Genomic DNA, 22835 nt, shown 5'->3' on the forward strand with positions numbered 1-22835 from the left:
TGTCACGCTTCCAGCAGAGTAGATATACCCTCAATCAACTTCACACTAAGCAACCACATTCACTCCCGAGGGCTCCGCCCCCTCTCCCCATTACCATCACCATTTCCACTCCCACTCCCGCTTCCCTTCTCAACAAAGGCCCTCAAATCACTCACCCAAAGCTCGAAATTCCTCCTCAACCTCGCCCCAAACACCCACTTCACCACATACACCAAATACCCCCTCTGCAACTCCCAATTCCGCACCTCCGCCGCCTCACCCCCTCCCACATCCACAACCTCATGCACCCGCTCGGCCGTCAACAAGGACGGCGCAAATCCACCCGGTGCATCAGTATCTGAGACCCAGACAATTCGCCCGGGCGATCTCGTGGCAGGATCTGGCGCCACGCACTCCGTTACCACGAGGTGGGTGTCGCGCGCGGCCTGGGGCTTGGTGGACGTCGGGTCCATGCGGACGTGGAATGTCATGCGCGTGCCTTTGCAGAGACGCGGGGAGAGAGACGGAGTTGGAGCTGTAGACGCAGCTGGGGTCTCAGTGCCAGGAGCAGAGTCGGGCTCGGTTGTGTCGGCCTGTGTAGTCCCGGTTTGAGATCGGATCGTCACGCGTGGGACGAACGTGTTCCATTCCGGCCAGGTGGATGTGTCGAGGAGGGCGGCCCAGACACGCGTGGATGGGGCGGCGACGAGCGCCGAGCTGCCGATTTGGAGGACGGCGTCGTGGACGTCGATGTTGGGGGTTGATCGGGTGGAGTTTGTGGGGTCTTGTAGGGTGCTTCCGGACATTTTGGGATCGTTGGTTCGTCTTGTGGGAGGATGAAGTGTCTCTTGGTTGTTGTTGTTGTTGTTTTCCCGTGGATGTTGAGACGCCCGGACCTTTTGTAGAGTAATTTGGTGTCCGGTGTTTGGTGAAAATTGAAGTATTCAAACGAAGTCAAGTAGGGGCGATGAGTGTAAATGTTGCGCGAGACAAGCTGAGTGACGATACGCAGGCGATGGGCAGAAACTTGAATTGCTTGGCTCGGTTACGCAAGGCTTGGATGTCCGGAGAGCAGGCAGATGGATTGCTCGGTGCTACCGCCTACCAGTACGTTCAGTACCTAACTTACATGTCACTAAGTAGAAATCTCACTGTATGCGATTAGCCGATAAGCCTGCATTGCCATAGCCCCTGTACGTCCCTCGCGTCATCGACGATAAGAGCCCGGCCTTTCCGAGCTCAGCTTCTTATCGAAGCTGCAGTCACCGCTCCACAATTTGCGGGGAACTCCCTCTGACCAGCTGGAGCACACAGTATTAGCTAAGCACATCTATCAAGCCCGATCTTCAAAGCGTCTCTACAACACATTACGATGACCTCCACTTGTGGTAAATCCAGCTCAAAGTGCAGGATAAATTGCGCTGATGACATGCTAACTAAAGATTAAGGAATCCACACTTTTGGCACAAATCTGAATATTCACCACCCAGGTACCTTGGGCAGACTATCAGCTAAGGCTTCATCTTGAAACTTTGAGAACCGTTCCTTCATTTAAGCCTCTCGATTAGCTATATCAAAACATGTACAAGCAATCCGAACGGCCCTATCGGTTTGAGTGCCACAACAGTAGAACACCGGGTATAGTACGTTTTTCCCGACCCAAATCCCAAATTCGTTTCTCAGATGCGATGTCCAATTAGGTACGCAGAGAATAGATAAGAGTCGCCAAGACACCGCCAATCCCTACTCACCCACAGTGACCGTTCATTTCTAGAACAGCCTTACTGCGACACTATACTTAGTTCGTCAATTGGGGGTTTCGAAGCCAACGTAAGCGAGTCTTACTCCAGAATCTAGATATGAGTTCCACTACTTTCTAACATATTCTGATCTCAGCGTCGGTTAAGAAAGCTGTTTGTCATTAACAAAGCTGTTTGTCATTAACACCAAAAATACAGGCCTTTCCTCTCTGAGCCTTCTAGCTGAATCTGCTCTGATTTCATTCTCCCAAGAGTCCAAAAGCTTATAAGTTCAACGTCTCTAATCCGTCACTCCGACCTAACGAGGCTTTTTCCTCGAAAGAGGTCCATTCCAAGCAACATTCACAGGTGGCAGTCCCGACTACGCCATTCCCCGCGTTCTGAATGGTCGTGGACGAAGGACGAATTATTCAAGCATGGACTATCGATGATCGCGTCTTGATCGACGATACTTCTTTTTAAATAATTGAGACCTGAGAAAAGAACTTACACTGTGTCTTTATGAGCTCCGTCCGTGTATTCGCGAGCTATCATCTACTTAGTCATGTTTGACTTGATCAATATCTTCTGTTCCTTCGGAAGAGAAAATGGAACTTTTTTCTTTCTTGGTCCATGACCCTCGTCATATCTGGGGTCTTCTCTTCCTTTTCTCGGATCTATTCAAGCCCATCGCAAGAATTTTCCACCATGACCACCAGCACGAGAATTATGTCCCCGTGTTCTGTCTCCGTGATGTAATCAAACATCTTGGTCGCGTACAGCTGTATAAGTTTTATCATGAGGCCTTCGAAGACCTCTGGGTAATTTGATAGGTAGCACTGGGTGCCATACCATACAATGTCAGAGCTACCACATACGCGTCTGTGGTTATATCAGGTTGGACTATTACGAACAGCCCTCATAAAAGGCTCACAGTCATACCCTATTTTAAAACGAAGGCAACATTAGTTTGAGTAACTATTCATATGATCAATCTTCTTCAGTACATGTCCGTCTTATATCGATCGAGTCTTGTGAAAATTACTTCTTGGCCTTATTTCATTCTTGTCCGAGGAAGGGGTCCTCACTTGATCCCCATTTTCCACTTCTCCCGAATACCCGCCGGCAACTCCTCCACATCTGGACCTGGCGCCTATGGGAGACGAGCGCGGTGGCGACGCGGGTAGCCAAATGGTGGAATGGGGGATATTTTATCCAGTTATGCTGCTTTGACTCCCAAGCTCTACGGACTGGCTCTGCAAGATGTAAAGTTATCATTACCCCTATAACCAATACATGGACTCGGTGCGTTATAGATTCCAGGGTCACTTTAGCTCCGATACTGGATGTATGATAAAGCACGAATTGTGATCTGCCTAACAACCGTGCAACACAACGTCTAATGTTTAGAAAGAAAACCCTCGGAGATATTGGATACCTCTTTCTTGTTCTTACTCAATGGGAGTAATGTCAACCCCGACTCTTGCTTTATTGAATCTTATACAGACACCCGGATAATTGTACTTCCACCAATAAAGGCCCAACACCGCATTCACGGAGCAATAAATCCATCCACATGTCCACTCTAGTTCTACTGTGGGGATTTCCCCGCAGGACAGCGAGAATGGACCATGACTTGGGTGCCACGTCCTGACGATCTTGGCCACTTTTGGAAATTCCGGGGAATTGACGTATGCTTTCATCGAAATTATTAAAGGCGGTAAAGGACGCAGTCATGAAGCCATCCACGAGCTACATTTTACCAAGCGACGCTCATCATGCTTCTCTCGCACGTGCCTGTGTTCGCCCTCCTTTTCGGGCTCACTTTTGGGTCTCCAAAGAGACCCCATCGCTGTGTGATTCCATGCAGTGGAGACCAGACGGCTGACGACTCCGAAACAGTCAGTAGCATCTTCGCTCAATGTGCTCATGATTCGGTGATTATCTTCGAGGAGGGTGTGGACTACAATATCTTCAAACCGATCAGTGCCACCAACTTGAGCAATGTCGAAATACAGGTCAAGGGCAACCTCCACCTGCCGCAGAGTATTGCTCAGATCCAGCGCATCGTCAACGGCACGGATCGTGTTCCAAATACAGATGGACATACTTGGTTCACATTCTCGGGACCTCAGATCGACTATGTCGGATCAGAAGACATCAACAGTGGTTGGATCTACTCCTACGGCCAGGCGTGGTGGGATGCAAACCCAGCGAATGGAACAGGAATCGATTCTCGGCCTCATTTGATGAATTTCCAGACCACTGATGGATCAATGAAGTACTTCAAGTCTCGAAAGCCGATCGCGTGGAATGTCAAGTTGAAGGGCGATAACATCGATATCAGTCATGCGTTTATCGACGCAGAGTCCGACAACGAATCCTTCCCATTCAACACCGACGGATTTGATGTCTCTGCGACCAATGTCCGAGTCACCGACAGTATCTTTTACAATGGTGATGATGCAATCGCGGTATCAGACGGATCCCACAATGTGGTCTTCAAGCACAACACGATCGGCTTCCAGAGTCACGGAATGAGCATTGGCTCGTTAGGATCAAATCCCAATTCTTTCAACAACGTGTCGGACATTCACTTCGAGGACGTGACGGTGATCAACGCCATCTATGCTGCTCGCTTCAAGTCCTGGATCGGTGGACAAGGTCTGGTCAAGAATGTCAGCTGGAAGAACATCCGAGTCTACAACGTGACCTTCCCCATCTTTGTCACTCAAAGCTACTTCGATCAAGGCTCGACCAAGGCGCCTCGCGTGAACAATGCATCGGTTGTGATGGAAAACTTCACTTGGGAGGACTTCACGGGCTCACTCAACACTTACCACCCAGGTGACGGATCTTGCACTTCAGATCCTTGCTGGTACGATGCTGGACTACCGCATCTGAACCATACGGAGTCGGTCATCATCCAGTGCAATACGGCAAGTTCTTGCAAGGACTTTAAGTTGAAGAACATTCAAGTCATTCCACAGAGTCTGGCTAATCCCACAGCAATTTGCGTCAATACCACGGCCGAGCTGAATCCGCACCTTGGAGTGTGTTAGATGTGTTTTGGAAAAGCCTCGGTTGAGACAGATATACCTTCCGGATTCACATTGGCAAGGAAACACTGCCAACTTACCTCTGATCATATCCAGCGGTGGACGAAGCATTTGAAAACGAATTCAATCTACCACCTTCGTGAAGCCTCTCGTAACAATGTGCAAGTATATTTCCTTCCAAAAGGACCCATAAGATCACTACCAATGTAGCCTACTACCTTAAACCTGCCAGACTCATGCTCCTGGGGACCGCCGCTACACGGAGTACCTAATGTGTTAAAGTAAAGACACTAGCATCTTGTAACTACTAGGTACGGGACCCTGGCCTCTACACTTCGACCATGTGAGCCTACCAAGTGCTACCTATACTGTACTTTCATTCCTGACCGATGTTACCGGCCGTCGTGGTAGAACCCATCCAACATGATCAGCAATAGCTAGCTCCCTTTCTATTGCGATGAAACCGATCACAATTGATGTGCTGATGATAAGTCAGGCTGAGGAACTACAAAGCAGGTTGAGCCGATGAGCTTGTTCACTGGCCGAAAGTCTGGCTCTTGATCAAGTCCGCATCACTTCCATATCTCGCATCGTAGTTGTAGCGTCGAAATCACCAGAAACACAGTGTGCCGGATTACACGATAAGGCTCGGCTTCATTGAGTGTTGATCTACCGATTCGGGCAAGTACGGACAGGAGTCTCTCCCATTTCCCCGCAGTCTCCGCATTTCTTATCAACGGAGAGGGGCATAAAGTGAACCTTGGATTCCCAAGCACCGAAAGAGTCCTGATCATACAAGTATATATGCACCCCCAACCTGTACAAACAATCTAAGTTCAGGCATCTTGAGCCTTCAGGAACTTCACCGAATCGTCAGTGGGGACGAGATTCAATAGTCAATAATGACGACAACGACACCCGCGTCTACGAGCCCATCTTCCTATCTGGAGCGAGCCGCTGAAAAGCGTGCCAGCCAACTTGCTCTCATTCCGATCGAATGGCGATTATCTGCAATCCCTTCACCAGACTCGAAACCCAACGCACTCACAATCATACGGGTGGAACTAACACCACGCGAGCTCGCATTGACCGAGGAAACAAATATCACGGCACTTCTGTGCAAACTGTCCTCTGCGGAAATATCGTCGTTGGAGCTGACCAGAGCCTTCGCCAAGCGCGCTGCATTGGCACATCAACTTACGACCTGCTGCACAGAGATCCTCTTTGAAGAGGCATTTGCGACGGCGAAGCAATTGGACGAATATCTCGCGCGAACTGGAACACCGATTGGTCCACTACATGGATTACCCGTCTCTATCAAGGATCTGTTCTCCGTGAAGGGGGTAGACACATCCATAGGTGGGCCCTCCAAAGCCACCATCTGACGGAACCTTTGCAAGCTTCAAGGCTGACTCGCTTCTCTTGTCCAGGATGGGTCGGTTTGACTAATAATCCAGCTCCGGCCGACAAAGCTGTAGCACAAACGTTACGTCGCCTGGGCGCGGTCTTGTACGTCAAGACAAACCTCCCACAGTCGATGATGATGTCCGACTCGTATAATCATGTATTTGGGCAATGTGTTCATCCACTGAATCGAAGGTTGATCTCCGGAGGTAGCTCTGGCGGAGAATCGACACTGGTGGCCGCTAGAGGTAGCGCACTGGGCATTGGAACAGATCTGGGTGGTTCGATTCGAATCCCTGCAAGTTTATGCGGGATATACGGCTTGTCACCAAGTCCGGGAAGACACCCATATGAACGTGGAAAGTAAGTGATGCGCTGGTTCTCATTTGTAGGGCTCAAGAAGACTCTTCTTAGGGGACCTTCGCACATTTGGTCTGACTCGATGCAAAAAGTCCGGGACAGGATATAATTCGCTCAGTCGCAGGCCCTATGAGTTGCAGTTTAGCAAGTATCGAACGGTACATGGAGGCTTTACCGTCTGCTTTGCCCTGGGAAATCGACCAGCATGTTGCGCCTGTACCGTGGCGACGAAGTCTAGCAGCGCTTCCTACCAAGCGATTGCGGATTGGATTCTTGGTGGACGATGGCGTGGTCAAAGTGCAACCGCCGATTGATCGAGCAGTGCGAGAGACGGTGAATGCACTCAGAAATGCGGGCCATGAAGGTATGAACTCGCTTCTTGAAATTCAGTCTTCTTTGGGAGCACCCTTTTCTCACTCAGCGGCGTTAAGTGTTCGAATGGGATCCTTCGTCGCATGCGTATGCATATCAGTTATGGGAGAAAGCGATCCTTTCCGATGGCGGCGAAGGTTGCCGCAAAAAGATTGAGATGACGGGGGAACCGTTGATTGAAGGAATGCTCGTAGGCACCGAGAAAGATATTCTCACTACGTCCGAGACTCACCAGGTACCCTTCCCTGAACATCTCCTCGCAAATTCTCTATAGGAGATCTAGCACCGCTAACGCAAATCAAATCTTTCTGCCAACAGCTTCACGCAGACAAATATCTCTATGAAAGCAAATATCTCGACCGGTGGACAACTTCCAAGATCGATGCTTTAATCATGCCCAACACCCCATGGGTTGGTTATGAGCCGTGGACTTGGGTCAAATCCAACGCATATGTTGGATATACCAGTATCTGGAATCTACTGGGCTATGCTGCCCTGGCTGTGCCTGCGACTGTCGTATCGAAGGACAAGGATCTACCGGATCAAGAATGGCTGGATCATGTCCCACGAAATGCTGGGGACAAATTCAACAAAGAGCAGTGTAAGTTTGCCACGGCACCAGAAAGCTTGTACAATACTTATGTCTCCTCAACTTACAGATGATATCAACTTGATCGATGGAATGCCCGTTGGAATACAAGTGGTCGGCGGTCGATTCGGCGAGGAGAAATGTGTGTCAGTGGCCAAGGTTATAGAACAGGCCATGCGCTGGGAGAATAGTGCGCGGCCAAATCTGTGATGGGTTGATGTCGCCACATATTAACATCTGCAAAGACAAGAGTTTGAATGATAGTCTAAATTGCAATCCAACTGCTGCCAGAGAACATCTTGAACCCGACGCTGGGGTTGGTATCAAGTAATGGGTGTAAATCCAAGCTCATGTGCTGGTTTCTTCTTCCTCTCCTCCCCATTCGAGTAAGTTGTAACTTCAGCACTGTTTCCACGATGTCGAACATCCACACTTTTCCAGTCGTCGAATGACACGACGATGGGCAAGACTCTTTCCGAAGTGATTGATCCCACGATGAAAGTTTCGAGCAAAGTTGGACTGGTCGTCGGCGCTGTTGTAGCTTCTGTCGTAATGGCCGGTTGAGGGTCGTGACCGCACGGCCAGGACGCCAGTTGCTCGTGTTCACCGAGCCTACGGAATCTAGGGAAACTCGGGTAGCGAGAGTAAATGAACAAGCATTAGATTGCGCTCATCTTGTTGCCCGTACTAGGGGAGTCGTGCGTAAGAATGTCTGCCGCAAGCACTGAGTCGGTGGGTGTTCGGGGAGGAATCGCAGAAGAGGGATTAAGGATCAAGTGAGGCTGCAACAAGCCTTGATCGATATAAGATGAAGATTTACTGAAGAACATCGAGAATGTAACCGGTAGCCCAACATCAAATAAAGTCATTATTCACAAAGACTTGGCATGGACGATGACTGGTCGCTTCTGATATCAAGTCATCATTTGTTTACGTGATCTATTCATACAGGGGCATTCATCCGCTCTTTATAATCAGGAAACTCAAAATCTCCCAAGTCGCACTCGTATTGAAAGTCATGATGATTGATGCCGTCCGCGGACTGCGTAGCTTGCGTAGCTCGCGACATGAAATGGAAGCCGGCCTCCATCTCAATATCCCGACTTTGATCCCATCCAGGAGTCAAGATTGGTGGAGTAGGAGCCACATCCGAGACCATTCTCAATTCTCTGACAACCCGGATGCCATCTCCATCTGAACCGCCAGGGTGGCCGAGGGCGTCCTCATTCGTGTCAATTTTGGACACGCTTGCGGTGTAGGAGCCGGGGCCGCAAAGGAAGTAATCCTGATACTGCATACCCCCATCCGGACAGTTCGGGTCATAGATAGAATGCTTCCGTGAGGATGTAAGATGGGCAGTCGTTCCAGAGACAGATCGGGTTTTTGTCGCGGGGGATGAGTGAAGTGGCTGTGGGCGGAAGCACCAGGAGAAGACGCGGGATAGTAAGGGGTGCATCGGTGCCATGCAAGCGCAAATGATGGACACGTCGGCTTCCAGAGACGACCATGTGGCTGCTTTGCCGTTGTTTTCTGGTAGGAAATGTTAACTCAAAGATGTGTCTCACGGCCAAAGCATTCGAAAGAGGCTAGATCAAAACATACTGCTGAAATCCCAAAGGAAGAGTAGTCTGAGCTCAAGCGTCCTGGCTATACTGATGGCAATCACACTGAAACAAGACGTAGGAATTAGCCAACATATTGTACTGCTGAAAACAAGAAAACAAACAAGATGCTTACACAATGCCCGTGCCAAAGACAGCGATAATACCCGCTTTCTGCCGCCAGGGCAAATGAAGCTTCCATAGCATAGGCATCGGCATGACCAAGATGATCATATCTGAAGCGATCTGAAATCCTGCGTTGAAATACCAGGTCGGCTGCCTTGGTAGACAGTAACCCTTATCACTGGGATACGACACGTCCCAGAACTTGTGTATAGGTCGACAGAAGAAAATTGAGCTGAATAGTATCCATAGCCCCGCAGCAGTGAGAACGGCCATGAAGCCATATGTGAAGATCACAAATCTTCGTGCTCGGAAGATGCGCAGAAGAAAGATCAAAGCAGACAATTTGGCTAGGATGAGCGCAGTATTATAAAGAGGAATAGCAAGCCATAGGAACTGGAGCCAATGAGAAAGAAATTAGAAACAGTGTCTGTGCAGGAAGACCAGGTTGCAGTAAAGGTTGGGGTATACACATACGAAAAGATGTTCCTGAAAGCTGCTTTTGGAAAGTGTCTCTCCTGGTTTCCCGAGTCCGTAGCGCAGCTCTATGATGATACAGTTAGCACGACCAGTACATCGGGAGACGCTCGAGTACAACAAGAGGCCTTACCGACAAAGACCATCGCAGAGAGCGAAATTGCGCATATCTGATCGTGACACACCATTAGAAAGTTTGTCAACAGTGGAGCGCTCCTTAGAGAGAGCCCATTGCAGAAGGCAGCCGTAGATTCCGCCTTCACAATGCTGTCTCTGACTGCGAGGAACTTACCAGTGCTAGGATAATCATCAAGTCGTCATACCCAGGCGCCTTGAGAATTTTGAATCTAGTCCATAGTCGAGCGGTCACAAAAATGATCGCCAGGACAAGAAAGATGGAGACAATCAAGGCAATCCGCATGCTGAATGACGATGGACCGGGATCTCGCCGAGTCCATCGAAGGTCGCGAAGCACCAGGATCCAGGATGAGGATGGCGTGTATACTGTATACAGAGAGCAGAGGAGCAAAGGTATCAGGCTTGAGCAACGGGAATTCTGGACAGGACAAGCAAGTGTTATAGAGGCTTCGGGGTGTGTGATTCGACAAGCGGTGGCGAGTGCTCAATGCGCACTTGAGGCCGGCCTGTTTGCTCCACCGGAAGGTTTGGACTGGACGGTGAGACTGGGTCAGAGGGAGAAAGACAGCGTGATTCAACGAACATTGAGAATTTACAAAGTGATAAGTAACCAAACACACAATGCGAGAAAAAGCGAAGTCAAAAGGTTCACTACGAGCTTGTCGGACGAACCCACAATCGTCTTGTGGTCCTGTCACCTGCGCACCCGTGCAGATCGACAATCATCCACCCATTCTGTCATTCTCGGACGGTAGTCGTCTCTCCTTCGTCTATGACTGGCCTTGGAGCTTCTGGATCTAATTGGCGTAACCAAATTTCCAAGATGCCCGCGTTAGGCAGCTGCGGAGGATTGCAGAAGCGCAACGACGTCAATGACTTTTGGCTTAACTTTTTGCGGCACTTCCAGCCACTCGAACACTTTGTGACGCGATTTAAGTGGTCAAAGCCTGTACGGAAAAGCATTTCCGCCAGGCTTAACTGGTGAGATTTAAAGTAGTGGGGACGATAGATCAAGTTAGCGTGGATCGAGGCCTCAGCCACAAAGACCCACCACTCCGAATGCTCGGAACAATCTTCTCGTATTGGCCCGTGTCATACAATTCCAGACTTTTCACAAACTCACAAATGTGGCTTGGGCTACTATTCTATCATCAGAACTCTGTCTCTGGTACTGAGAATCTCTAGACCTTCTACGCTAGATGGCGGTACCAAGGTTACACAGGGAATCATCCCACGGCCGAGAAACGCATCCTGTATGTGGGATCAATCTCCAGCGGCCTCGGCCCATCCAGGCGCCCGCCTCCCATGTTCTGCACTTCATCCCGGGACTCAGCCTATCAAGTGTAAGTGCAATCGCTGCTCTTTCTCCATTGTTAGACGAGTGGTTGATAAACCCATGGATGGTATGAATTTCAATAATAACCAGTTTATTCATCTTCCGTGTCCTCGATTCTGATTAGGTTATTGTCTATTGCATGTTTGCCAGTCAATTGAGTTGATCATGCTCGCACTTAATGTGAGTCAGAGCAGTGGCGGTAGCTTATTTTGCAAGCTTGGACTAAAGCCAGCAGAATCGGTACTAGATGACCACGTACACGGTTCTAGGTAGTGGTCTAGAACAGACTTGGATTCTCATCGCAGTGAAAATGGGGATGGGCTAACCTACCCACTGTTCAGATAATAAGAAATGACAGAGTCGCACAATGGGATCAACGCTCTCCCTGGAACATTCCCCCGGAACCATAAGACTCTTGGCAACACTTTATCTCCGCACGGATCTTCGGACATGCCGATAATCGACCCCTTAAATGAATTCCCTGCAAGCCACCTATAATACCTATTGTATGCGTGACTCCAATGAGTAACCACGGATTACCATATGCCTGCACAAAAAAAGGGAAAGAGCTGTTCATATTCATTTGCCTCTTCCTCCCTTTCTCGGTGCGACTAGACCAGAGATTTTTGGACCCTAAGGTCAGGCAGCGTGACTGGTTTTCCTCACCTGTATGGGTAGGTAGTCTAGCAGTATATAATTGTACGTGCACTAGAGAGTACACGGAATCCGATCAGCATATGCAAAAAGACAGATCAAGCTACAGTCTCGGCAACGACATTTTTTTCGTGTCCAGAGGCATGTATAGCGGCATGGCGAATGAGTGGCATTTGCTTCGTCTCCAAGTGGGTGGTCTTGAGTATAAAACTGTATGGACGAATGACTTTTCGGCTTGTGCACTGCATCCACAATGAACTAGACGGGCCTTTTTAACCTTTGCGGAGAGATAAGCTACACTAGAAAGGCCTTTGCGACCCCGGTGAGGAAATCGGAATGCATGGTCATTCGAGCCGTTTCAGGCACTTAAAAGCTAGTCCTTCGTTCATGGACATAAATTGAAAAGAACGCTCTAGATCGTGCACCTTAAATGAGTCGATGGTTCCTTGCATTTACAGTTTCGATCTCCACCGACTTTGATATTGCTTGCTCAACCTTTCTTATATCCATTATACGGTTGCTTAACACAGTGCCATCATGCCATGATTATGGATTATCCTTCGCTCTTGACTTCAATACATATCTTTTCTCTAATCAGGTCTCGGAAATTAATCTAGCTTTTCTCAGGCATAGAGAGATTACTCTTCCTCCTACAAAAGATAAGGCCGCCAAAGAAAACCACTGAAATCGATTAGAAAGTGATGGGATACGGCTACTGCAGGGGCAGCAGTATCGATGTGTGAGAGGGATGAGGATCGACATTGCTATGGGGGAGAGATTCTATTTAGGCTATGGACTGCGGTGAGTCGGCAGTATCACATGCGGCATGCCATACAAACAGAAATTAATAGCTATTTTTTCGGTACTCATACGCAAGCAGATTCTGTCCGGAAAAAAGACAGAAGGATACAAAAAACTAAGAGAGGATTCCACAAAGCTATCAGGGACTAGGTAGAGCTTATCACCCTACCAAATACCCAGTTCATTTTCCTCTTCACGTGCCTTTAAAGTGATTGTCCACGGACCAATGTCCGGATGGCTTGATTTCAGCCGCGAGCGGAAAATATCTACATTGCAAACGAGCGTATACGAGGCAGAAGTTTTCCCATTGATGTCAGTCAACTATTCCATTAGTGCACGACGACGGACACTTGGTAAAATTTCAACTTTGTTATGCGAAAAAAAAACATGTGCAACCCGAATGAAAATTTTTCGCAGAGATAGAAGCTGCGTGCCGCTGAAATTTGCGACCTCAAGCACCTTCGTGATTGTCACAAGTATACACATAATTGATAGTGACCAGACATCCATCAGGTCGGTGGAATGATCCACATTTTTTGCATCCACCAACGTTTCGAATATTCTGGTAATCGTTCCACAGATCATTGCCACTGATGCTGCAATTGTTTCCTTGGATAAAGACGCCACAACCTCGAGTCTGGTCTCCCCAGCAGTTTCCGGTCAATTGACTATCACTACATAATGCCCGGGTATTAGTAAAGACCACGACAAGACCACTTTCAGACGACAGGAGTCGAACAACGAAAATAATATATGGGAAGATTCAGGGCAACTCACTAGGTTCCGTAGTATTTCTGATCATTTCGTTGAAGATAGTTGACAGCATGGTCGCACCACTTGAGGAAGTCTGGGGTGGAGCACATTGACGAACCCTTGCAATCGTACTCTTCGGGCGAGGGCTCATAGGCATCGATGAGCGGGTTGTAGCCTTGAGCTTGAACAACAAATTTGCTCGTATCGATTGTCTGCGTGCCAATAGGCAAATCCCAAGTGTAAGTGTAGCCTGAGATTGTCAGCGGCACATCTCCTACCACTGACCAAGACCAGGGTGGTGCCGTAGAACCTTTTGGAAGAACGCCACTGTACTTATACAGAGTAGTGCCCTCGACCATGTACTTTGTGCAAACATACTCGTCGACTTTGAAGTTGACACTCCATCCAGGGTCGACATCGAAGTCACATCCCACAGAATCCCAAATGTAGAGACGAATGAATGCAAAAGGCACCAGGATGTCAGCTTGGATTTTCGTAGAGCCCATTTTCGGCACGGAGTGGTAGTTGGCGACTGTCTTGCCATTTGGCAAGGACGAAGTGGAAGCGGTGACTCTCTGTGTTGAGAATCCCATGTCGCCGTTCCCTCCGACAGCACGCACGTGGAATTGAGTGCTTGTTCCCGGTTGAAGACCTCCGATTGTGACACTTGTCATGGAGCCAGGAATGCTAGCGACTACATTGTCTCCAGCATAGATATGATAGCCAAGTGCATTCGATGCTGCGGTCCAAGATAGCTTGGCTAAACTATAGTCTGTCTTGATGACTGATAGTCCGCCTGTCGGCCCTCCCGCTGGCCCTGAGCCCCAACCGGCCGCCTCGGCATTTTTGAGAGAGCCGCCATCGACGGCATCGAGCATGCTCTGCACATAGGAATCCGAAGGCAGATTGTCGTAAGGGTTAGGCAAAGTATCATCGGTGAGTTGAATGAAGCCGGCCCCACGTTCCTGAGATAGCTTGATCACCTCAGAGATGGCAGATTCGGGCACATTGTAAACAATGTGCCAGAGCTTTCGTGGATCTTTGGCTGGCCAGTCGTTGGGGGGTGTAAGAGTTTTTGTACGCATCGTAATCCAATTCGAACGTCAGTAACGTATCCATAGTGTCTTCGTAGCAGGATGCCATGGGTGAACCAGGGTTCAAAATGGTGAGAGCGCCAGGGTGAGCCCGTTTGGTGTAGGCGTTGATGTACTTGTAGAGGTTGACATACTCATTGTTGGCACCACATTCAGGCCAACCCTCATCGAAAAAGATACCGCCAATCTTGTCACCGTACAGCGAGTACCACATGTCAACATCCTCTTCGATCTGCGCGGTCCAGTCCGCCAAATCACCAGAGCCCAGCCGAGTGACAAACTTCTGTTGGCTCACACCGAGGTAGCCCGTTCGCACATATCCAAGAACGGTTTTGCCAGAACCCGCTGCCCGAGTGATCACATCAGTCCAGTCGGAATCCACCGCGGAGTCTGGACCGTTCATAACGTTCGCAACCAATATAGGCATCTTTTTTGGGGAGTATCCGACCAGGCGATTCCAAGCTGACGGGTCGGCGAGAGGATTGATGTAAGATGCCACCGCAACTTGCTCTGGAAAGATACGACGGGTCAGCTTGGTTACATTTTAGGAGTGTATAGATCACACGTACGCCCGCTTGCCGAGGAGTCAGAGCCATTTGAAGACAAGTAGGGACAAGAGTCAAAGCGCATCTCCTCTGGAATTTCTTCATATCCATGGCTGACTTCATTGTGATTGCTCATATGGTAAATGACCAGCGAGGCAATAACCCGATGCAGCAAAGGCTGAGGATGAAAAACACGTCCATATCTGTGTGATATCGGTGTCAGGTACTTCGAAACTTGGAGTTTGATCTCGTCGAATATGAGAAGACAAAACTGTTGCTTACCCGTCCGGAAGAAGATTCGGAATACTTCTAGCCTGTACCGCGGCTTCAATCGACATTACCTTCGAGGCAGTCAAGGCGGAGCTTTCTTGAACAACCATCGACTGGTCGGACAATTGTGCATCTGGGTCGACCAGCTGCGTGATCAAGGCAAATTGATTGACAGTGCCGCCGAATGTGCCCTCGAGGTCATCTTCTTGAGTACGTTTCCACGGGTTGCTTCCAAAAGGGTCCATGGTGTTTAGCTCGTAGAACATGAGACCGGTTCTGCATCACAAGTCAGCTAGCTTATCATAGGAAAAGTGACGACGAAGACATACCGGGTATTGCTTTCCTTAGTAGATTCATCGACACCAGCCTCGCAAAAGCGGCCGTTGAAGCGACCTACGTAGGAGTCGTAGTTGACGAACTGCACCTGGTTTCCTGCTCTTTCTACCGCACCAGACTGCAGTGTGACTATCAGCATATCAATCGAAATTTACGGATAGGGGATCGGGATGCATTACAATCTTCGAATTAACGGCATCCACGAGGGCATTCATTGCTCTCCGATTCAGCGTCGTGAGTTTCGCCTCGGGCTGGAACATGTTGTAAAGTTTCTAGGAAGCCATCAGTACCCAAGTCAAAACGGCCCAGAGTGATCTTACTGACATAGATCCAAGTAGACCAGCTGACGTTGTCGCAATCAGACGACATATCCTCCGCAAAGAACTTGGCGTAGCTGGGAAAGAAGATTAATAATCTCCCATTTCAATTTGTAAGGAGCAACGCTTCACAAACCCAGTATAGTAGATCATCCCACTATTGTCAATTAGTATTTGAATTTGGCACTTGACGAGGCTTCACTTACTCAGACGCCAATTTTGACTTTGCTGCAGAAATGACCGCATCAATACTTTCAGAAAATGCGTCCCCATCTATAATTGATTGGGTCCGAGCAAGCTGTCCAGCACAGCCCACACCAAGGGAGTCCCAGTCGACTGAAGATACCAAGGCAAATTTGGGATCCAACTTGCTTGCCGCCTTTGCAGTATTGACTTGGTTTGCATTGAGTACCGCCCATTGAAACACACATTGATTGAGAATCTTTGTAAGCTCGGCGTCATTTCCACCTGATATTGTGAACTTTAGTCTTGGCAGGTTGATGTCCTAAGTTCTTGGGCAAAGCGTACCGGCTGAGAGCAGAATGACCTGCTGATTCCCGCTGATCTGTGGGATCTGGTTGTTGATGACATCGGCTGTAAGTGCCCCAGAACATGATTTGAACTGGAACGTTCGAGAAGCTGGATCACCTAGTCTGCCGTCGTTGTGAATGAGATTCGGATATGCGTTGTCATATCGACTGCATGCCGAGTCTTTTTCGGTGACAATCAGAAATTAGCACATGCGTGCTGGGCAAGCTCACGATGGGAAAGAACTTACCACCGTCTCCTTGAAGACGAGTCCCTGCGCCGATTCCAGCAGAGTAGGAATCGCCAATAGCTGCCATTCTCGTGATGAACGAAAGATCAGATGGGTCGAATCCGTCATCATCAACAGTATCTCGGCCGAGCAACTGAGCAGGATATGAGCTGAAATTCCCAAGCGCCAATCCTCCTGTGATTGGTTTTGCGAGGCCATGCTCCGCAACAGCAAGGACGGCCAACAAGCCAAACCATTGTAGCTCTAGCATATTGAGCTAGAAGAAAGCAACGGAGCTATAAAGGACTGGAAAAGTAAAACTGATGTAGCAATGAGAGAGCGCGAATGGTCATGCAACAGTACTTATTATATATATATTTTCTCGCCATGTCGACTGAGAAGCGTTCGGTACCCAGTCTAGGCAGGGAGACATCTATCTCCTCGCGATAGATGGAGGTTCTCTTCTCTCGTATTGTGTGTACAAGGATCTGGGCCCGCTCTACTGGAAGGTCAAAAAGCTCGCCGGGAAGTTGACAAGAAACTGACATTGATGGAAAGAGTAATTCTTGCCGAAGTTTGTTCACGATTGGGACGACTGCTGCTAATTGCATGCACAGACAATTCCTTGGTGTTGTTGAAATAATTCCAGATGAATTTGAGCATTCAATCTGCAAGCGAGACATCGAATCTATGTCACCTCCACTTCTTTAATGAGCTAAGCCAAGCACGGGACGGGTCGCTCACTGAATCGCTGACTGTATTCTCCAACGGGACTGTGAGTGACTATCTATCGTGCCGCTCGGGGTTATCAGAGAGACATAGCTCGTTGTCAAGTCAGAGCATGCAGGCTCTTTCATTTGGAAGGTTCGGTATATCTTCGACGGACGGAGTCGGCTAGCGTATCACATAAGCCGATTCGAGAGAACCTACTAAAGCATGGCCATCCGAAGCCTGGATATATTGGTGGCTGGGCCTCGCGCTACGATACGGCATTAAGACCATTACCCATATGCTAAAGAAAACACCCGACACTGCGACGGCAAAGTGCTGTGGGTCGTGTTCTTCGATGTATGTATGTCTCGATTATTTGACCGTCAGCGACAGTTCCAGAAATCTTGCGACGTTCAAGCCACAAGAAATAGGCAGTCAGAGTCTCCCAATCTGGCTAAACTTCGTATCTTTAACAGACGGGAAAGATTAAGTAGGGATTTATCCGACCAGGGGGAGGATCGTTGAATCCAAAAAACACGTGGATTAAAAGGGTCATGCATTCTCGATTTTGCCAGGATGGCTAGCCAGAACCAGCGGTAGGTCAGCATGAGATTAACCGAAGCTTTTGGCCCCTGCTAGATGGTCTTGGCGCTCCTCTGACAGTAGATGCTGCAAATGATATACTACAGGAATCTTACTTGGTCATCCCGGCGGCTTTTTTCTCTCGCCTAGCGGGACGTTAACTGTTCTCACGTTGTATACTAAACCCACCGCTATTCCAGCGGAATTCTCACACCGTGTTGGCGATGACGGCTCATCAAGATAACTTCCCTCTGAACACATCCGCTTGAAGTGCCCTGGTTTTCGTCGATTGCCTTGGTTTTTTGACAGAGAACGAACAAAAAACACGAACTAGATAAACAGATCATCGGATACAAGGTTGATTCAAAGTCAAACGTAAGCCGTCAAATGTGCGAGAGTGTATTACACCCATCTGCCCCACACCCCTGTCTTCCACACTGTGCTGATCTATAGATGGTGAAGCTTTCTAAAAAGGCTATCGCGATCCGCGTCAAGAAAAAAGAAAACCAGATACGGATCCTACGTTACAATCCTGCTGCTTCACGTGTCAATGTCCGCTATAGAAGCAGATGCGAGGGATTTCCCGCTGTGCTGATGGCTTTGATGAATCCAAGCGCCTGTGAGCCAATTGATTCCTTCGATTCTGCAATTCCAAATCAGTCCGCGGTGTCGTGCCGTTTCTAGAGCTTCTGCCCGTGGGGGCGCCACAGACTAAGAGCGCCAAGAGACTCCGCTCCATGTAAGCACGGCTTGCCTTCACCTCGGGCGGTGGGGGCCGATACCGATGCCGATGCCACGTGACTGGATCACCCCCTTCGCTCTATACATCCTTGACGAAGGTATATGGTTCTTCATGAAAGCGGTATTTATGCCGGTTCTGGGTAGTTGAGCCGCATCTTATGTTACAGAGCTTACTCAGTAGATGAAACCTGTGTCCTTCTGCACATGGCCATGACGGAGAAGAATGATCAAGTACAGTTCCTGTTGCACCAAAAGCCGAGGTCAACACTCGCTCAAATAGATGAATGTCATTGATGTATTTTGAATCAGAATTGAGGAATCTTAGCCATAATACTGTTGCACTTGAAGTGGGTCCAGTTTGATCTTACCGGTGTCAAAGTACTCATCGACGCTCCACAGATGCCCACCATCGATTTAGTCCGGGTCGAGATACAATTTGAGTTTCTCATTCAATCTCTTGAATATGCTCCTAGAAAGACAGTACCCGCCGTATGAGATTCGGAAACGGCCATCAACTAGTGCTGATGTCAGTCTGAGGGCGGATATTTTTTGCGAAGTTGTCTTTTCATGATCATGTACTCGGTGCTCACTGCCACTGATATCCTTCTTGAAACGATAGCCGCCCTTGTGATGTTCCTTGTCAAGATGTTTCTGATATTGAAACTTTCCGAATCAAAATTATAACACGCTCACTGAAATAAGTCCATACTTGATGCGCACTGCGCTCTTAACGTTAGCCTGAGCCGGACGACTATAGGTCTTGCTGCGTTAGGACGCTCGCAGCGCGGGTCCGAAACGACCTGAAGTTTTATCTTGATCTACTGCCCAGATTTCCACTTCCGGTTTATTTAGGTCCTGCTAGAATGTAAGCAATGGTCCCCATTTGAAATATTGAGAAGGAGGCGATATTACAGGACCCTAGCCCCCCTGGAGTAGCATGAAATCTTCGAAAAGGCCTTTTGGAGCCGCTACTGGCGGACCATCTAGATTCTCGCTTAGTATGACCGACTTGGATCTGGAATATCTCACGAGTGTCAGCATTACGGAGGTCTAGAAGTGATTTCACAGAGGCATTGCGTGAATTTAACTTATTGTGTCCATCCACGCGAATCCAGAGTCTATAAAATGGCCGAATTCTACGCATTTCTTCACTCTGTAATTTGCCATCGGGTCATTCCTCTTTCTACCTTTCAGACCACCGTTTACACTTAGTGAGTCAATTGAATCAGGACTTGCAATACATTCTTGCTGTCCACAGTCTTGCCTTTGCTAATTCGTGTGGCCGAAGGCTATGATCGGCTTGAGTCCCTCGTATCTAGTCCTCTTCATCTGTTGGGCCTTCGGGGTACTGCTCGATGCAGCCAACGATAAAGTCCGTCTCGACCCTCAAGGTCCGCTGGGGATCACGTTGGACACTGCAACCCGCGACAATTGGCCCCGGATTGTGGAGGGTGCCCTGCCCACCAAAAGGATGTTGTTCTGGAGCAGCTGGTTGAAATTCGGCAAAACTGTCGACGATCTCTCCGATGGGCAGCTTTGGCAAATTGTCCATGATGCGCACGCGGAAATGAGGACCGATGCGGCGCAATACAAAGTTCCTGTGAGGAATATTCCCACGGCCATGGTCGTGCTTGCTGTGGGCAACGAACTCATCTTTGCGTCCTCGGCCAAGAACGCGAACAGCTTTGCTTATAACTACGAAGAGACCAAAGTCAAGAACACCCTCCATCTTTGCCAAATAGCTTTCTTTGAGCAATCCGGAGAAACTTTGGAACACAAGAATGGTGCCAATTGCGGCGAGGTTCTGGCAGCGCAGTTATACTACACGATACATCCGGGGGAGGCCCTCTTTGGCAAAGGTGCCCGGATTGCCGCAGTGCTCTGGAACAAAGCCGAAGGAAGGCCCATTCAGACCGACCCCTGTGGGACGGATCAGTCAACGGCAAGTGAACTTCCTTCAGATGACAACGGGCTTTCCTCCACCATACGGGAACTAATGATCAGCAGCAAGTCTGGGGCTGCAACAAGTTTGTCGAAGTCGAAGGACTCAGACCATTGGATATCGGAGACACTGCCGAGGCCTACGACTTCGAGACAATGGGGCTGGGTAAACCAGAAATCAACCAGATGCAATTATGCGGGGCGCCCGCGAAGAAGCCCGAGTCCTCTTCCAACGCCTGATTTCCTTGCAACGAGTCTCGACCACACAATCTCCCCTACACCAAATGGGGGCTGCATTTTTTGGGGGGAACTTTTGGCATCCTCTTCTCAATAGAAAGACTCGATCATCACAATTTCAAGGAAAATCCCGACCTGGGCACCAACTTCTTTCAGTCGCCGCCTCATTTGCGGGTCCCATTCTTGAAATTCATGATCGGTCCAGTGCAAGGAAACGCTGCGGAGGAAAGGTGTATGTTCTTTCCAATCACGTAACCAGTTCTCTAGGAGCGTAATGATTGCGTGATCAGTCCATTCCCATGCAGGCCACGACGGTTCCATCTCGTCGTCATTCTGCAGCCTCAAGTCGTTCGTAATGATCACTTCTTCAATGTTTCTTGGGATGACCTCCAGTAATTGTTGGTTGGTATCTTGCACAAACCCGACGAGGAAGGCCCATGGGATTTGAATTTTCCGCAATTTGGTCAGATCAGCGACTTCATGCAAGCAACCTCTCGTTTTGATCGCGGGGAGAAATTGGTCATTTCCTCCCACTCCAATATCTGCCACAATGCTCAAGTCTTCCAGCGTGTCTTTGACATGGGCTAGAGCCGCCCCAATCTGATCTAGCTCCACAATGGGCTTGTTTGTATCATCGTCGAGACCAAAATCATAGTACCACTTCCAGCTCAAACGGCGAAGGTGGACCATGGCGGCAAGTACATTGCCAAGCGAAACTTCACGAACACATGTCAAATCAAGATTCACGAGATTCGTCGGGGAAGGGGGATATGATGCCGGCCATGAGAACACCGATGGACTTTCGATCGAGACAGACATGCTCTTGGCGTTCGGAAGATAAAAGAGCGGTAGAATATTGGCCGTGTTCTTGATAGACTTGCCCCGCGCTCGATCTTCCCAAGTTTGAAGACGAATTGAGACGATCTCAAGGAGCTCGAACGTAGGCAATTTCATATGCGACGGCGGGCAGAGAGCCGACCGGAGAAGCACACCAAGAATCTCGGTGCGTTGAGTAAACGCCGGACCAAGACTCAAATGGCGGATGTTTGATGCTTGCGCCACGAGAAGCGCCACGAAAGCATCTATGGTACCTTTCTGAAGTTCCTTTATCCAGACGTCTGCTTGCGGCAATTGGGTGTTTCTGACAAATGCGTTCAAGTCATCGATTTCTATCTTGGCTTGAGGAGTCACGAGAGGGGGAATCGATTTGCGGTATACGCCATCGGAGAAGCATTTGCCATCCAGACAAAGGTATTTGATGAAGGACGCCAGATCTGGTCTCCTTATGATCGATCGGAGTAGCTTAACAACAGGGGGAGGGCCGTCGACCTCCCGCCATATCCATTCGATTTGGGAGTACAGAAACGGCTCTGCGTGAGTACGAAGGTTTCGATTGACCAGGCAGAGTGCACGGTATTCAGAGGACGACAACAGATCAAAGATTGATTGTAAAATTTCTGTTGGACAGCTGTCCAAGCACTGGGCCATGTGACGCCTCTATTCAAGTTGAGGGTGAGCCGTGAACCAAGAGCAAGAAAAATTCATGGACAAGTATGTATCGCTTACTTCCATGCTTTTGTGTTCCGCTTGCAGCTACCAGTAAGTCCTCGCGTTTAACGCGAAACAGGATATCGTGTTTGTGATCCCGTCTAGGCCTGTGAGATCCGGCCTCATCAAGGCCAGAACTTGCCCAGGTAGAAAGGGGGTAATAGCGTAGAAAGTTTACTAGTTTAGGGGCGAGTGGTGTGATGTATAGGTGTCCGTATACGCTGTTTCGTAAGCAGGAACTTGGATAAGTAAGACTTGCCGCTCGCCAGGCCTGCTAGTCCAAAATCGTTCAATGCGCAAACAGCGAAGCCAGAGCTCGAGACATGGGCAAAAGGCCCATTATCATGACACCACAAATTGCTTTCAAGAAG

At 48.9% G+C, this 22835-nt stretch overlaps 7 protein-coding genes across 7 annotated transcripts; 3 read left to right on the forward strand and 4 right to left on the reverse strand.

The window, feature by feature from the left end:
* Nucleotides 1-59: 59 nt before the first annotated feature.
* N7539_007785 (SRPBCC domain-containing protein) lies at nucleotides 60-785 on the reverse strand (the record flags this gene model as incomplete). The annotated part of the gene is made up of 1 exon (XM_056937386.1): nucleotides 60-785. The coding sequence occupies one exon, from the start codon at nucleotides 783-785 to the stop codon at nucleotides 60-62; it is 726 nt and encodes a 241-aa protein (XP_056787251.1).
* Nucleotides 786-3496: 2711 nt separating this feature from the next.
* On the forward strand, nucleotides 3497-4780 carry pgxC (putative extracellular exo-polygalacturonase; the record flags this gene model as incomplete). The annotated part of the gene is made up of 1 exon (XM_056937387.1): nucleotides 3497-4780. One exon carries the CDS (start codon nucleotides 3497-3499, stop codon nucleotides 4778-4780), a length of 1284 nt encoding a protein of 427 aa, XP_056787252.1.
* Nucleotides 4781-5679: 899 nt separating this feature from the next.
* N7539_007787 (uncharacterized protein) lies at nucleotides 5680-7712 on the forward strand (the record flags this gene model as incomplete). The annotated part of the gene is made up of 6 exons (XM_056937388.1): nucleotides 5680-6136; nucleotides 6208-6544; nucleotides 6634-6905; nucleotides 6973-7148; nucleotides 7232-7514; nucleotides 7573-7712. 6 exons carry the CDS (start codon nucleotides 5680-5682, stop codon nucleotides 7710-7712), a joined length of 1665 nt encoding a protein of 554 aa, XP_056787253.1.
* Nucleotides 7713-8445: 733 nt separating this feature from the next.
* Nucleotides 8446-10124, reverse strand: N7539_007788 (uncharacterized protein; the record flags this gene model as incomplete). Its single annotated transcript, XM_056937389.1, has 6 exons — nucleotides 8446-9032; nucleotides 9105-9169; nucleotides 9240-9622; nucleotides 9704-9771; nucleotides 9837-9873; nucleotides 9996-10124. 6 exons carry the CDS (start codon nucleotides 10122-10124, stop codon nucleotides 8446-8448), a joined length of 1269 nt encoding a protein of 422 aa, XP_056787254.1.
* Nucleotides 10125-13083: 2959 nt separating this feature from the next.
* Nucleotides 13084-16975, reverse strand: N7539_007789 (uncharacterized protein; the record flags this gene model as incomplete). The annotated part of the gene is made up of 12 exons (XM_056937390.1): nucleotides 13084-13306; nucleotides 13410-14430; nucleotides 14537-14989; nucleotides 15049-15227; nucleotides 15307-15570; nucleotides 15624-15748; nucleotides 15810-15902; nucleotides 15955-16024; nucleotides 16084-16104; nucleotides 16154-16415; nucleotides 16476-16658; nucleotides 16726-16975. 12 exons carry the CDS (start codon nucleotides 16973-16975, stop codon nucleotides 13084-13086), a joined length of 3144 nt encoding a protein of 1047 aa, XP_056787255.1.
* Nucleotides 16976-20029: 3054 nt separating this feature from the next.
* N7539_007790 (uncharacterized protein) lies at nucleotides 20030-20919 on the forward strand (the record flags this gene model as incomplete). Its single annotated transcript, XM_056937391.1, has 2 exons — nucleotides 20030-20660; nucleotides 20750-20919. 2 exons carry the CDS (start codon nucleotides 20030-20032, stop codon nucleotides 20917-20919), a joined length of 801 nt encoding a protein of 266 aa, XP_056787256.1.
* Nucleotides 20920-21006: 87 nt separating this feature from the next.
* N7539_007791 (uncharacterized protein) lies at nucleotides 21007-22404 on the reverse strand (the record flags this gene model as incomplete). Its single annotated transcript, XM_056937392.1, has 1 exon — nucleotides 21007-22404. One exon carries the CDS (start codon nucleotides 22402-22404, stop codon nucleotides 21007-21009), a length of 1398 nt encoding a protein of 465 aa, XP_056787257.1.
* Between the last annotated feature and the right edge of the window lie 431 nt (nucleotides 22405-22835).

This window comes from Penicillium diatomitis (assembly GCF_028827545.1).
Source record: "Penicillium diatomitis strain IBT 30728 chromosome Unknown utg000011l_segment0_segment0, whole genome shotgun sequence".
NCBI classification, from domain to species: Eukaryota; Fungi; Ascomycota; class Eurotiomycetes; order Eurotiales; family Aspergillaceae; genus Penicillium; species Penicillium diatomitis.